General features: G+C 43.0%; 2 protein-coding genes across 3 annotated transcripts; one reads left to right on the top strand and one right to left on the bottom strand.

Moving 5' to 3' along the window:
- Positions 1–731: 731 nt before the first annotated feature.
- Positions 732–3557, top strand: LOC133891124 (thymidylate kinase-like). 2 transcript variants are annotated; one of them, XM_062331843.1, is made up of 7 exons: positions 732–1025; positions 1332–1457; positions 1548–1874; positions 2013–2124; positions 2218–2277; positions 2718–2822; positions 3165–3557. In XM_062331843.1, the coding sequence occupies exons 2-7, from the start codon at positions 1411–1413 to the stop codon at positions 3273–3275; spliced, it is 762 nt and encodes a 253-aa protein (XP_062187827.1). In that variant the 5' UTR covers positions 732–1025; positions 1332–1410; the 3' UTR covers positions 3276–3557. The 2 variants fall into 2 exon arrangements, with proteins under 2 accessions (XP_062187827.1, XP_062187829.1); XM_062331845.1 differs by having other exon boundaries at positions 788–1025; positions 1537–1874.
- Positions 3558–4170: 613 nt separating this feature from the next.
- LOC133891125 (eukaryotic translation initiation factor 6-2) lies at positions 4171–7072 on the bottom strand. Its single transcript, XM_062331846.1, has 8 exons — positions 6927–7072; positions 6760–6819; positions 6085–6181; positions 5903–5988; positions 5766–5810; positions 4897–5027; positions 4691–4801; positions 4171–4608 (listed from the first exon to the last, which is right to left on the bottom strand). Exons 2-8 carry the CDS (start codon positions 6767–6769, stop codon positions 4351–4353), a joined length of 738 nt encoding a protein of 245 aa, XP_062187830.1. The 5' UTR covers positions 6770–6819; positions 6927–7072; the 3' UTR covers positions 4171–4350.
- Positions 7073–15280: the final 8208 nt, after the last annotated feature.

The raw sequence follows: 15280 nt of genomic DNA, 5'->3' as shown, positions 1-15280 counted from the left end.
CTAACTTCAAAATTTTCTAAAATTAAAAATGACTAGATCCAAAAATTCTTAGAATTCTATCAAACAAGCCTTAACATGTAGAATTGCTATTTGGACCGGACAAAAGTAGGGCAAAGTCTCATGCTTCCAAGGCATCATCTGAGCGAGCCCACGTCCTAACAACCGCACTCGGTGTTCCCTATTTTGTAAGTTCAATATTGAAGGCTCGTATCATTGTGTTTCAGCATCTGAAAACTGTCTGTTTATATAATGGAGATTTTTTGAGAGTCTGTTTATATAATGAATATGCCATGGTCAAAATCAAGAAACGAACGAGGATTTGGAAGAACAAAAAGTATATGTGGGTTTGTCCAAGAAAAGTTCGGTTGGTTATTTCACACCTAGACGATTGCTGCTTCCTGGATGGTCAGATCAGGTGAACAACAGTCCAAGCACGAACACGAACCCCTGCTCTTCCAATTTTTCTTACAACCGCTTTAAAAATAAAGGAAATTTTAGATTTATGCCACTAATTCAATTGCCATTTCAGTTTTTATCATAGCCTTTTGAATTATTAGATCTATGCCACTAATTCATAGAAATTCAACGATTAATATCACTAGTTAGAAGGTTTGGATCGAAAAACTTATTTAATAATTTATGCTATTGATTCAATCCAATCAATGATATGAGACTAATAAATTTTAAAATTAATGGTAAGAACCGAATAATAATTAGATGGCAAACGGCCGAAACTGCAATCGACACGAAGCCATAAAAGTCTCTCTTCAAACCGCCGCCGCTAGGGCTCCAGCTCCGCCTCTGCTCACCGCCGACCTCAGCCCAACGCCACCTCCACCGACCACCGGCACTCTACCTCACTCCGGCGCCGCCATCGAGCTCAGGCGGCCGCTTTCTGCAGTGCCCCTGCTCCTGCTGCTCACCCGCCTCGCAGCCTCTGTCGCCTCCCCTCCGTCGCGGCATCTGTACTCCCGGGCCTCCTCTTCTCCTCCAAGTCTGCGGCATCCGGCACTGGCTTCGACGAGGTTTGTGATTTAGTTCCGTGTGGTTAGTTTGGTGCCTGGTGTGATGATCTATGTGTGGAGTTGGTTTGCTGATGGGGTTCGTTGCGATTTTGCTCGATGTTAGATTTGATCTGGTGGCTCTATCGTCGGCATTGTTTAAGAGCACTATGGGTTGGGGTCATAAATTGTGATCTTGATGCAAGAAGGAAATGTGAAGGAAAAAAAAATCTAATTCCAAAGGGGACCTAAATAGAAAAAATATATATTTATAATTGGCTTGAAGCAAATGATGAGTATACTAAAATATGCATTTGAATTCATTATTAGGAGCCAAAGGATGCAGTGCTTGGGTTTGCCGTTTCTATCTCAGCTTTGAACTCGATCAAAGTGGTATACTCCGTTGTGCATGACTACATTGGTTCGGCTCGCCGGAAGAGCAGCTTATTGGAGGAGGTGAGGCGTCTCTGATCTCTCCTAGTGTCTTTGTTAGCTAGAAATTGTCTATAATTCTTGGGGTCACACTGCCTGCAAGCTTTGTTGCAGGAGTGGAAAATCGGCGGCTCCGGGTGGCCTTGGCTTGTTTACACAGCGTCAGAGAGCGTTTCAGGGTGTAAGAATGGAGAATTGGAGCGGCAAGAGCGGGCGTGGTGCTCTGGTGGTCTTGGAAGGGCTTGACCGGAGTGGAAAATCGTCTCAGTGTGCTCGGCTGCTCTCCTTCCTGGAAAGCAAAGGTTGCCAAGCTGAAGGGTGGCGGTTCCCTGATAGAGGCACTAGTGTTGGGCAGATGATATCTGCATACCTCGCAAATGAGTCACAGCTTGATGATAGGACGATTCACCTGCTTTTCAGCGCAAATCGCTGGGAGAAAAGGTATGCTCTTTTTACAATGTGATAACTGTATGTCGACCTGCTACATAGGTGGGATGTTTTCTTGGGTAATCTGTATACAATGATTCAAAGCTCTTTACAGTTATAACTATGGAGCTGTTGTTTCGCATCATCTGACAGAGATTTGATGGAAAGCAAGCTACTCAGTGGAACTACTCTCATCGTTGACCGCTATTCTTATTCTGGAGTGGCATTTTCAGCTGCCAAGGGACTTGACCTTGAGTGGTGCAAGGTAAACTGGGTACCATTTGACCGTGTAATGATTTGCTTTCTTATGCATAAATAGCTTCAAGTTGAAAAGTAATGCCTCTCATTCCTATTTTAGGCTCCAGAAGTTGGACTTTTAGCTCCAGATCTTGTAATATATCTGGATGTACAACCAGAGGTATTCTATTTGTACTCATTCAGCCTTTTGTGTTCCAACTTGATAGTGTTCTAGATTTTTCATTGTTTGTTATGGCTTCTGACGTGTTTCATTATTTACACACTCTTGTGATGATGACCTCTTGACCACTGTTCCTTAACCGATCAAAATAATCCCATATATAGAACTCAGTGATGACAATGCACTTAAGGTAGTCCTCTGATTTCTGTTTTGAAATACTAAATACCATACACTTCAATACTTCAGTATTTTGTCAAAAGCAGAAAACATGGGGGGGTGGGGGAGGTGAAAACTTTTTGTTCAGCAAATTTCTTTGTGCACCTGCCTATAATGCTAAGTTGTTGTCCGATGTTATCTGTCACCAAGGCTGTCTTCACTTCAATAGTTTGCATGGATTATCCTACCGCTTCTTAATGGTAAATACAACTATGTTATTACAGAAAGCGGCTGAAAGAGGAGGCTATGGGGGTGAGCGATATGAAAAGATTGAGTTCCAAAAGAGGGTTGCAGAGCATTACCATTCACTGCATGATTCAACATGGAAGGTAACTCAGTTTCTGCAAGAATCACCAGGAAGGGTCCTTGTATTTGATTTGCCTCTTGTGCTAGTGACAAAAGGTGTTGCTGCGTGTCAAACTCGAAGAGCTGAAATTGCAAGAGAAGCAATTTTTATACTTATTTTGTTCAATTTTCCATGATATTCATGATCTATTTGTTACTAATACTATTATGTGCGAAATAGAAACTCCTTAATTGAGAGAAATCCACAACATATCCAAAATTTGATTATTTCATTGGACAGTGCCACATGCCACGATACATAGCGCTTTTGTTAACCAGTTCTCGAATGGATCTGAATAACTTACTTCACTCTTTTGTTTCTGAAGGTTGTCGACGGTTCCCTTCCCATGGAGACTGTTGAAGAACAGCTGAGAGAACTTGCTACGAGCTGCATTCAGGAATGCCAAGGGAAGCCACTTGCCAATCTGGCTTGGTGAAGTGGCACCGTCCCTCGAAGAAATGGCTGATGATACATCTGCAATATCTTGCACTTGTGTGATCCACCGTTTGCTCGAGATGAGAATTAGGCATCTGACAGCACTTTCTTTTGCCATTTGCAATATCCCGGTCCATTGTGCAGTACATTGCTACATTCAGTTGGTGTTTTCAGGGAGCATTTTTTTTTCGAGCTGTATTTCTCAGAGAGTTTATCTGCTGGTGTTCTGATTTTATTGTAATTTGAAACATGTGAGGCTACAAAACACTCGAAACTTCTCAGTTTTCAACTTTCTTTTGCCATTTGCAATATCCCGGTCCATTGTGCAGTACATTGCTACATTCAGTTGGTGTTTTCAGGGTGCATTTTTTTTCGAGCTGTATTTCTCAGAGAGTTTATCTGCTGGTGTTCTGATTTTATTGTAATTTGAAACATGTGAGGCTACAAAACACTCGAAACTTCTCAGTTTTCAAGTCTCTACAAATGTTTCTGGACTGAACAAACATCAGAAAAGTGTTGAGGATACTCTTGCCGCCTTCCTGCGCACGATCGCCCTAAGCCACTCACGCTAGCCTATCCGCTGTTCTCACGGCATGATCTCTGGTCATGCGTGTTATCGTCTGTTAGGCGTTGGTTAGGACTGATTCAGCTCTCTCATTCACCTCTCATGTAACTCTATAAATCCTCTGTACAGCAGATATGAACATGAGTTGAATTCCAATCCCTTTCAGAAAGGTCTTATAGCTCGTGAAGACTACAATAGCACTTAAAATTTGAGCTGAGCAAACAGACTCAAGGACGGTGAATGTAGCGAACTTCTTACCTCACGGGCTGTTGCTCAAACATGAAACCTATTCGTTCATGCTCAAACTTAATATAAGAGCAGGAGCATCATCTTCCTACTAAAATACCATGATCTTTAAGAGGATAAAGTAGCATCACGTCTATGTTTCTGAAGCCAAGGATACACCAAACAAATTTACAGTATAAGTTCTACCGCTGATTGAACCGGTATAATTTTCAGTAGATCTTAGCACAGTTAATACGGGAGACCCACAGCATTTGCAGGATCTCAGTTACACATAACTGTCTATCAGAGACTTCCTCATGTCATCGACAATCGCGGTGGGCTGCCCTTCTCTCAGCTTGAAGACGCTTTCAATGACCGAGAGCTCGGTGGCCGTTGTGTCTGAGCCACAAAATGCAGTCCAGTCGTTCACTGTCATGCCTGCAGCAATGACCTCACTGCCTCTGTTCACAGTTCCAGCAACAAGTGGGACTTGCAGGAGCGTCGATAATTCATCAAGGTCTTCAATGGAGGTATGTGGGTGGACCTATTTCACCAGTGTATAGAACGTTAGCAATAGAACATTTGCGAGTAGAATGAAATGGAAATGTTAGCAGATGACACCGTACCAAGCCACCCCTGTTAGAGAACGTGCAGTAACTCCCCACAAGGATATTTCCTGCGATGGTCTGCCGGAACACCTCAACACCAAGCACATCAGCAATAAGCTCCTCAGTCTCCTGGATAATTGATTGGAACAAGGATTTCAGCTGGGATAATTCAAGAAAAGCATAGGTCTGGGAATATCACTAGAGAATCATAAACCTAGGCATACCTTGTCAAGGTCAGGGTGTGTAAGAGCAACATGGTCATTACAGGCTACACAATTGCCGAGGGCTGACAACCTCTCATCAATACGCTGAACAACCACTTGATCAGGCAAGCAATTCCTCAGATGCTGAAGCTCTAGAATAATTCAAAAGCACAGGGAGAACATAAGTATAAAGGAATTCGTGATGAACTGCCTATCCCATGATACAAGCTACAAAGATATAAAAATATCACAACATAGACAACCAAACTGGCAGAATAATTGCTTCCTATCCCCACCTTCTTTTTTATTTCTTAGGTAGGTACAGAGAAAGTGGCAAACAAATCTAAGTTTCACATAATGAACTCTACTCATGACAAATTTGCGCCCAACAACAAAACCATGCAATGTACCCTCCTAGCATATAAGTACAATATCCACAAAACCAGAAGGTCACATGGATTAAATGAAAACTTGTTTCAACTGCAGGTCCACACTACAAATCTGGGGGCTTACACAAAAGAATACTTAAGCTGACACCATAATTGCCCACATATACCTACCTCTCAAGATGCAATATCTCTCTTAACTGGTCTCCGTACCAGTTTCAGTAGTAACTATAATCCTTATGTATTAAAATGTTCTTAAGTCAATTCTGGTAGGAAAAAAAATCCCAGTACTGCATAATTAAACAAAATTGTTTACGAAAACAAAGGTGGCTAAAGAATATAACAAGGAAAGAACGCATGTTCTGAAAACAAAACCTGGACAAAAAAACTTTATCGGCATACAACGTCATATTAACTAGCAGTGACTGTGAGCAAGCAATAACATGGAGCTAGCAGAAGCAATGCAATCATTTACAGCATAAAGCAAATGCTTCAATGAAGTACCTTGGTCAGTAGTAGTGTGTGGCAAGAGAAGTCCATTCTTGTTTCCTAGGTCACCAAAGTGGCAAAAAAGCTGAAAATAAGTAGAGAAGGCAAATGGAGGGTAACTCAGATTAGTGAAGCCAGGCTCAAACACTAACCAACACAGAGTCGACCGATTATTCTAGTGCCACCTATTGATGTCTTGACCACAGGAATGGCATCTGCGAGCTCAGACTCAAACGCGCTGGAAAATATTTAAAAGAACAAGCTGTTAGAGTTAGAAATTCCTCCACTTCCACCAAAAGTTGCCCTAAAACCGAAATAAATATGTATCGTTAACCTGTAGAAGTTCTCTGACCCTCCAATTGCTACCAGACAGTAAGCATTCGTCAGCTTGGAGAAAACACCAACTTCACAATTGTTCTCAAACTGAATACCTAAATAATTTACATGCCAGAACAAGCAGATTAGAATGCAAAACACAAACTCTAAGGAGCATCGGAGTCAAAAAATCGTTCACCAACTCAGATTTGAACTAGAACTTCTAATGTTATAAAAAAGGAAGCAAAGTGTGCTTATCTTAACCCATCCAATTATACATCAGGATACCAGCGCACTGCATGTGGTATACCAATATTGTTGAAAGTGATGCTATAAACTCAAGGCTAACCTATGGCAGATACTCTTATCAAACTAATTACGGCGTACACGGGCAATTTCCCCAAGGGCAAATCCCCGGCCTTTACCTCTGGATCCTAAAAACGGCATACACGTTACACGGGCAAACATATTCAAACAATAACTTACTTTTCTAGACCCAAAATTCATCATATCCTGTCTCTGATACGTTGCTTAAAATGAGAGATATTATTCATTTAGCCGCAAAACTAATACACCACAACAGCCAAGACGTACTAAACTAAGCTTAGAGCATTGGCAACGCCATTCGTGGAGATATCCTGCTCCTAAACACGAAACTCACTCCGAAAAATATGCCGCAAAAAAAAATACTTACGGGTCGCCATGGTCGATTCGGCTTCGCCGCAGCAGCTCCTCGACGACTACAAGCACGCACCTGCAGACCAAAACACCAGGCCGATTCAACAAAAAGACTAGAAAAAAGACGAGGAATCCGGCAGGGTATAGCGATCTAAAGGCGAACGGGCGAGCGACGAGACGAACCGGCGGAGCGGATTCGAAGGAGGGGCGGCGGTGGGCGTGAGGGTTTTGGGGGTGCGGCTCTGCGAGGCTGAATGCGGCGGGGAGGCGGAGGACCCGCCAAATGGCGCAGCGGCACATGAGCACGCGCCGGGGAGGCGGCGCGCGGTGGCGACGTGGGCCGGTTGTGTTGGGCCTTATGGGCCGGCTGGTGCGTCTGAGGCCCGCTTAGACGCTTGGGCCTGGGCCCCTGTTGACGAGTTGGACCCTCAGCTCGAGAGACTATGAGAGATGTCAGTCTGGAGCCGCGCGAGTACAGGTTCTGGAAACTTCTGGAATGAAACTACCATATGACCTCCTCTTCTTCTGACCCGCGGAAGGTTCGAGAAATGCATTTCTGTTATGGCTGGATTCAGCGAGATGGACAGAGAAGATGCAAAACCAGTGTTCAGCGCATAGTCACTGGGTTCCATGCCGCGTTCCTTGTCCTGAAATGTTATTCCCGTTCCGGCAACACGGGAATAATCTGATCCGCGTCTTATTAAGTATATCTCGATCCGTTTTTTGACAGAAGCAAATTTTATAGGACCCTGTCCAGAAAGACTCTTGTGAAATCCCATCCATACCATACATCCTGTGATCCAATAGCTGAATTGAAAATGAGAGAGAGAGTAAACATATGTCATCACAGTAGAGAGAGTCTTTTGTAGAACCGGATCCGTAAAATTTGCTTACTTCTTCGACCCCATAGACTCGGGAATTACGTGACTATGGTTGGGAAGAAATGGGCAGTCGATCACCATCGAAATGCTACCAGCTTTAATTCGTCTTCTTTTTAGATCGGAAAGTGGCTTGGTAGACTAGGCTTTGATATCGATGAACTTCATTCCAATTTGAACTCCCTGTGAATTTTAGTGTGCAGAGAAAGTGGAAACTGCATCTGGAAAACTAGCAAAGGCTTCGCTGTTTCAGCTTGTCTGCTTCGCTGTTTCAGCTTGCCTGAAACCATTTCAGTTTGTCTGCTTAATTTTGTCATGATCAACCCTTATTTTCTGCCAGTTTATCTTTATAATCTAAACGCAAAAATGGAATGGAAAAGGAATATTCTTTAGCCTTCCTTGGTGCAGGATGTGTTCTTTGGTTTGATTAGAGGTTTACCTTGGAGTTTTGGATGTGATTTGCTGGTTTGCAGTGGAGATGGCTACATTTTTATCTCTTTAATGTGTTTGATATTGGTGTGGTTCAGCTAATATATTTCAGAGTGTTGCTCCTGATGATATATCTTCTGCATTTGTTTTGCTAAGGTTGAATTATCACAATACTTCTTTTTTTTTTTTTGCAGCACTTTGTTTTGGAAGAGAACATGTTGGAAGTTGACTGCCCCTGTGTGACGCCTGAGATTGTCTTGTAGGCATCAGGCCATGTCGAGAAGTTTATCGTCATCATGGTTAAAGATGAGAAAACAGGCGCATGCTGCCGCGCTGACCGCAGGCACATGCTACGGCGTTGACCACTTGTTAAAAGATTTTTGCAAGGAGAAGCTTGAGAAAGACCTTACGTTGCCCCAAAAGAAGGCTGACGAGTTTAAGCGTGTTCTTGCCATTTTGGATTATCTCTCAGCAAAGGAACTTGGTGCAGAGATTAAGGAATATGGCATTGTTGCCCTTGATACAAAGAACCCGCTGTTTGATCCCTACCTGTTCAATCTTATGTTCCAGACATCTATTGGCCCCACTGGAAAAGAACAATCTTAAGATAAATTAGCTAATAAAAGAGTCAGTTATAAAGCGTGCGTCAATGTGAAAATAGGCTATTACTTTAGCCTGTTGCATGTTCATATTTTGCTATTCTAATCACATGGTGTGCTGCTGTGCTTGTAACCTATTAAAAAGCTATCTATAATCTTTCAATGTTTTGAACATTTCAAGTTAAAGACATTTTATCCAGAAGACTTCCTCATCAAATTCGATTCAATGGATGATCAGAAAAAAAAAATGCTAGATAAAGGTCGGGTAACATCTTCTGATTTCTTTGTTATTCTGAAGCCATGGAAAAAGAGTCTCTATTCACACTCTTTACCACTCAATGTCAAAGTTGACATAGAAATAAAAGGGATACCAGCCCATGCTTGGCAACATGAAACAGTAGAAATGCTTCTCCGAGGTCACGTATGGTTATTTTTTTATCAGCATTCTGAATTCAGGTTTATATCCACTGTTCCTTCTCAAGTGCTTTATTGGACTATTGCATAGGTTGAGCATTTCAGAGCTGAAAGAAATCTTCTCGCTGAAGTGGATCACCACTGTATTGTCAAACTATACTGCTCATTCCAGGATAGTGAGTATCTGTACCTTATCATGGAGTACCTCCCTGGAGGCGACATGATGATGCTGGTCATGAGGAAAGACATTTTGACTGAAGATGAGGCCAGGTTCTACGTTGGCAAGACGGTCCTTGCGATCGAAGGTATCCACAAGCACAACTACATCCACATGTATGTGAGCAAGTGCAATCGGTTAGAGTGGTGTTCTGATGAATTTAGCACTTGACATTTCAGAGATATCAAGCCTGATAATCTGCTACTGGATAAATATGGCCACTTGAGACTGTCAGATTTTGGATTATACAAGCCGCTAGACTATTCCATTTTCCCGGACCTGAACGAAAAGGATGTTACACCTGCGAAAACAAGATCTTCGCATGGTGATGGGAGACAACAGTCTATGCCAAAGCGCTGAGTTCACGATGAAGAAGAGACTGGTCAAGGGACATGTCATTTCCAACCTGTATTAAAAAAGAAAAGGGATAAGATATCAGTTGTACAAATAAATATGAATTTCTATGTACATTACTAAATATGTAGTGTGCACTGTGTAAACTATTTAAGTGTATGGAACCTTTTAGATTACAAACTCATTATATATGTATCGAGCCTTTAACTGCATGGAACTCTTCGTAGGCAATATGCAGTCTTCTACATCGGAAACTCCATTATATATGTATCAAAACTTTTATATGTAATATATGCTTACTGTATCTAAAATAATCATTAATGTATCATATATCATATATGCTTGCTATAGTTAAACAGCATCATATATGTGTACCTCTCGATTCACACGCTGAGTTATTCCACTTCACTCAAATTATTTCTTCAAAATACTAACGGTGAATTTTCATATTGTAAACTACAATCTATTTGAAAATACATACGTCCTGCCTTGGCAAATACTGTTCAATTGATGACACACAATAGAAGGTCATCTACGTCATTACAACATTTTACCAAAAGTATATACTACATAATAGGGCACTTTACAAGTTTATCCAAACCTTCCCTAGACTTGTACAAATAACTTCTCATATCAATATCTCACCGCCACTTATGTAACTTCAAATACCGATGCTATCTACAGAAGATAGTGCCGCATCGGTGACGGGCCATACGGCACGCCAAACACGCTATTTTTCTAGTTATTTCTTATTTTTTTAAAAGGGGCAAGCATCCTGGTCTTCTTTGAAGGCATGCAGGGATCATGGATCCATCCTTGTCCGGCTAGCTCCACTCTTGGAGCTTTGCCAATTGACCTATGATCAGTTCATCTTTCAAGTTATTTCTGAGTAATGTTCATTCCGTCTATCGACAATTGTTTTTCTCTGATGGATGGCTCTCCCCAGTTATCTTTGCACTGCACATTGAACTGAAATGTCCGCTAGTTGCAGTTTTTTCCTGTAGTAAAGCTACTCCGCATATCAGACATCCGCAAGAAATGTGGAGAAAATTTCTACAACTTTCTTTTGGAAAAATATGTTCAACTACATATCAGCTGATCACACTGGGGATCTGTAGATCAGACCAAAGTTCTGACAAACCCTACCGCCCAATGTCAAAAACATCCACTTAGAAGCAAGCAGGAGCATGAACTGAGTTGGTCTTTGTGAGTCAACGCTGATTGGCGTGCAAACTTATTTGCAGGCTGCACAAGACAACCACACCAGCAGCCGATTTGGCCGTCACGTCCGTGAGAAAGTGACCGATATGCGTGGGAATTCTCCGGCCGATCCTTGACCCGTTTCCTACCTGTGGTAGTGGAGAGGACATCTGTTGGCATCGGTTACAGTAGAGGGGTGAGACATCAGCAACAGGAGATGAGAGAACATGAGATAAAGGATAGTTGATTTATTGCTTAATTTCGAAGGGCACCGAGAGTCCAATCTTAAGATTGTGCGTATGCACGTACGTCGAGATAAGATTGCGACACCAAAACGAAGGCATCTGGAGACACGGCGGCCGTTGGTCTTCAGCTTTCTATCCTGGTTTCTGCTCGGCTGGGTTTCCAATGAGGATGTGGTTCTGTGGCTCCCAACTACAACCTTCCAGGTGAAAGCGATAACCTCACTCTATGAGACCTCTTTAAAATAATCCCTATGCGTATGCATCTCATCACAACATCCAAACAAATATTTAGTGATTCATTCAGGAGGCTGGGAATCCAATCCATTGTATGATGCTTGCTTTTTTTCTGAAAGCCACCATGCATACAATTATATTAGAAAGAAGAAGAAATCGACACCAGAGGTGCTTAACAGTTATGCTTCCAAGCCATCAGGCCGGGCGCAAGGCCGGTATAAAATTAGGAAAAATAACTACAAATGGGAAAGATGCGAAAAACGAAACTAGGATGAAATTTTCTAGCTTTCTCTGATCGTTGTTAAGACATGAGCACCCGTCATCCAGCATCCTGTGAAGCAGCACACATTCTGTCATTTCATCGCCTTGAAAAATCCTTCGATTTCGTTCTTTCAGATGCTGGAAATCCAATCCATCATATGATGATTGCTTTCAGGTGCTGAAAATAAAACAGCTGCCTGCCCCCCCCCCCCACCCCACACCTGTTTATACTACTTGGGCCCCCCGTGCCTGCATCTGATTCAGGCTTAGGCAACATTACGACACTGGACACCACAGATTAGTTTAGTGACGCATTTTTAATATAGTGCTTGCTTGTTCATTCTAGTATGTGAATAATCCTTGGCGTCTACACTTCGCTTCTAATTTATTACCAAATGGTTTGTAAAATTGGAAGGGCATAACCACCGGTGGATGGAAACTTGGGATTTGGAAATGTGAATGGTGGGTCTTACTTAGCAGGTGCAACCAAAAGAATTTCTGGCTGGGCTCCTGCAGCGAATTTACAGGAGTGTTCAGTGTTCAGCCACGTCATGGCACACACTGATGAGGATTAAGCATTCATAAACATGATGATTTTAAAATAAAAAACATTCAATGGATCAAAGCTCATTCGAAGAGTTTCTCTAGCTTAACGAACTGTCGTCTTAACAATATTTATCATTTCTGCTCATGGAGCATGATTCAACTAGGTGAATCAAGCCGGTTATTTTTTTTTTCCGAAACGACACCACGAGCTCTGTCGATTTTATATTAAGAAGAAGAGAGTTAATTCAGTTTAAAGGGAAACTAGATCCGAAAATCATACAACTGCACGGTTAATTAAATGTAAGATCGGAGAAAAAACCCAAAACGACATGCTGATGGCGACAAATAAACCAAAATGGTTCGCAGACCACTCAACATAGCTTTAAAGACGACGAAGTCTATCGCAGGTCATGATTGCCAAGCTCAATGCTCCAACGGCACAACAGCTTCGACTTCACATAGCGGACCTCATCAAAACTTTAGAGCCTCAGCTGGGACTCCAAGGTGACGCCTCAAGGAAGGACGCGGCATCGAATACGCTATTGTCGCCCATTTGAAAATCCAAACTTGGGTTTTCACCCAGAGAATCCCCCATGGGTGGTGGGGGGCCATGTCAATCCCTCAAGGGAGGGGAGCGGTGCCGGAGATCGTCGCCATTGTTGAGACCAGCAGCAAGTCGGGATAGGCTTTCGTCCAGAGCTTCCCATCCACCAAACCATGCAAACGAACCCGTGCTGTCAACAGAGCCACCACACCTTACGCGTGCCCTCACAAGACCACGGCTAACCACTGAGCTGTCCACGAGCAGAAACATGTGGAAAAGACGGACCGACAAAAGAAGAAACCCAAATAGCACCGAACGGCCGAGATGGAGCGAGCAACACGAGAGGGAAGAACCCCACCGCCTCCGTATCTACACGAGAGGGCGCCAACACGCCGCACCACATCGTCGAGCCACCACGCCGCAACGCCGGGGACCCGAATCTGGGCGTTACGCCGCCAGACAGCCGTGCCACTCCGCCGGACAGTCGTGTTGCGTCGCGCCAAACCACCAACAGGCTGAAAAGGGCCGCTATGTGCACTGGAAAAAGCCACTACGCACCCTCAACCGCTGCAACCGGCCAACGGCGAGCGGGCGGCCACGCGGCAAGAGTGGCGCGGTGGCGGCCAGAAGGAGCAACAGACGCAAGCGCGGCATCAGACCGACGAGGAGCAGCACAGCATTCGGCCCGAACCACACCTCCACCGACCACCCGACACCAGGACGAGCCTCGAAGGCTGTCAAAAGCACAAGGAGGCGATAGATCCGACAAAGGCCAGCCAAATCCGGCCATGCAGGACTACACTCGTGCGCCCTCCACGACGAGGACGACACTGCTTTGGTGGCCGGCTCGATCGCCTCCTGTGTCGTCCGAGGGGAGCGACACAGGAGGCCGTGTAGTTATTCCGATTACAAAATTATAAAAACGGATAAGGCTAATGAACTGATGTAAGAATATGGCACCTATCGTTTTTTACGCGATTCAGTACTCATCTTAAATGATTGAGATTTTATAAAAGACATGTTTAATTAGTGACTATCGAGCTGATAAATGATAATCAGCCATTCACCGATCTAAGTAAGCAAGAAATCTCCCATTTTGTGATTCCTTTCTCGATTTTTTTTTTTCATTCAGGGCAGAGAATCTTATTACAGAAATGGTTATAGTAGTACTAAATCGTTAATCATCAGTTGACGGGGACCAAACTAAACTGTCTACAGTGATAAAAGCCAAAACTCAAAGTACATATTCACGGGTCTTCTTGAGCTTTCTTTTTTCCATGCTAGCACCAAAAAGGACCATTATTTGGCTGAAAGTTAGTACTATGCCATCAGTTTTCAACTTGTCATTTGCCGAGAAAAAGATAAAGAAATAACTGTAGCATAACAGTAGTAACTTGTTAGAGAAAATTCTGTTCATGCTTTCTTTCCACATCGGCAACGGTTTTCGGCGCTTACGGAGTTTCTTGGCTGATTTCAGAAGTTTGTTGAGATTTTTTGAAGAGCAAACCAATATATTTGAGGGAATTCAAAGCTGTTTGATTTTTCTTTCAGCAATGTTGCAGCCTTTCCTTCGAGAACTTGGGCCGAGTGGCTTGGCCTCCCTCTCATTTGTTTATTTCTTCACATCGACGTCAGGAGAATACAAGTTGGATAAGTAGATACCTGGTTGGTTGCTCTTATCTGCACAAACTTTTATATGAATCCAACTAAGAACCTGCAAAGATGCGTGTACCGTTATATGTCTGTTAATGATCTGTCTTTAGTTTACCATATTTTTAGGGGTCTGGCAGTATATTATGTTTGGTTGATTCTTCGTAATCACTCTGTGTGCTTCTGGTTCTGCTGGATTGGAAAAACCAATGGCTCATATCAAACATGCTGCGGAGCCGACAGAAATTGTCAACGGATTTCTGAAGAGAACTGGAGCCGATTCTCTCACGCTGGTCAATCTCAAATTGTAATCTCTCGATCAATTTGCTTCACGATCACTACGCTATTGCTGCAATCATTGAAGACTGCGGCGGCGCTGAAGCTTTCGAAAGCAGAGCCGTGAGCTCACTCTGCTCCGTCCATACGTCGCCCATCTCTTGAGCAACGGCATACGCCGCAGGCTCCAGGCATATCAGCTTGCCAAATTCTGACACTCTTAATCTGAGAACTTTATATGTCTGGAACATATTTTCTGTTCCAGAATTCCTTCGGGGAATGAATCGATTCGTAGGACACCCTTTCCAAACAGGGCCTTATACCTGTTTCAAAATGCAGAGTTCATGTGAAATTTCTGCTTTACAAAAGTACATAAGAAATCAGTGGCCATTGTGATCGATGAAGAGAAATCATAGGCCATTGTGATCGTTCGATGAAGGGCTCTCGTTAGGGATGGCAATGGAGCCTCGACCCTGGCATCCTGAGAGGAATTCCTCTACCAGGGATGGGTATGAGAAAATTTTAGCTCTACAAACTTATATAGGAATGGGGACAAGAATACTCTTCTCATCCATATTTCCCACTATACCTCCGATATGTACATATATATGTTTTTATTAATACATACATGTATAATACATTATTGTTGTGTAGATAACTATCATATTTTTTGTCTAACCTGTAATAATT

This window comes from Phragmites australis, chromosome 14 (genome assembly GCF_958298935.1).
Source record: "Phragmites australis chromosome 14, lpPhrAust1.1, whole genome shotgun sequence".
Classification (NCBI taxonomy): Eukaryota; Viridiplantae; Streptophyta; class Magnoliopsida; order Poales; family Poaceae; genus Phragmites; species Phragmites australis.
The sequence above is the reverse complement of the archived record's forward strand: the minus strand, read 5'-3'. Positions and strand labels throughout refer to the sequence as shown.

Excerpts from the sequence above, each read along its gene's own strand:
- LOC133891124 (XM_062331843.1), top strand. The coding sequence starts at position 1,411 with ATGACTACATTGGTTCGGCTCGCCGGAAGAGCAGCTTATTGGAGGAG. Across the intron at positions 1,875-2,012 it reads GCAAATCGCTGGGAGAAAAG|AGATTTGATGGAAAGCAAGC; the intron begins GTATGCTCTTTT and ends ATCATCTGACAG. Across the intron at positions 2,125-2,217 it reads TTGACCTTGAGTGGTGCAAG|GCTCCAGAAGTTGGACTTTT; the intron begins GTAAACTGGGTA and ends TTCCTATTTTAG.
- LOC133891125 (XM_062331846.1), bottom strand. Across the intron at positions 5,989-6,084 it reads GGGTCAGAGAACTTCTACAG|CGCGTTTGAGTCTGAGCTCG; the intron begins GTTAACGATACA and ends AATATTTTCCAG. Across the intron at positions 5,028-5,765 it reads ACACACTACTACTGACCAAG|AGCTTCAGCATCTGAGGAAT; the intron begins GTACTTCATTGA and ends GAATTATTCTAG.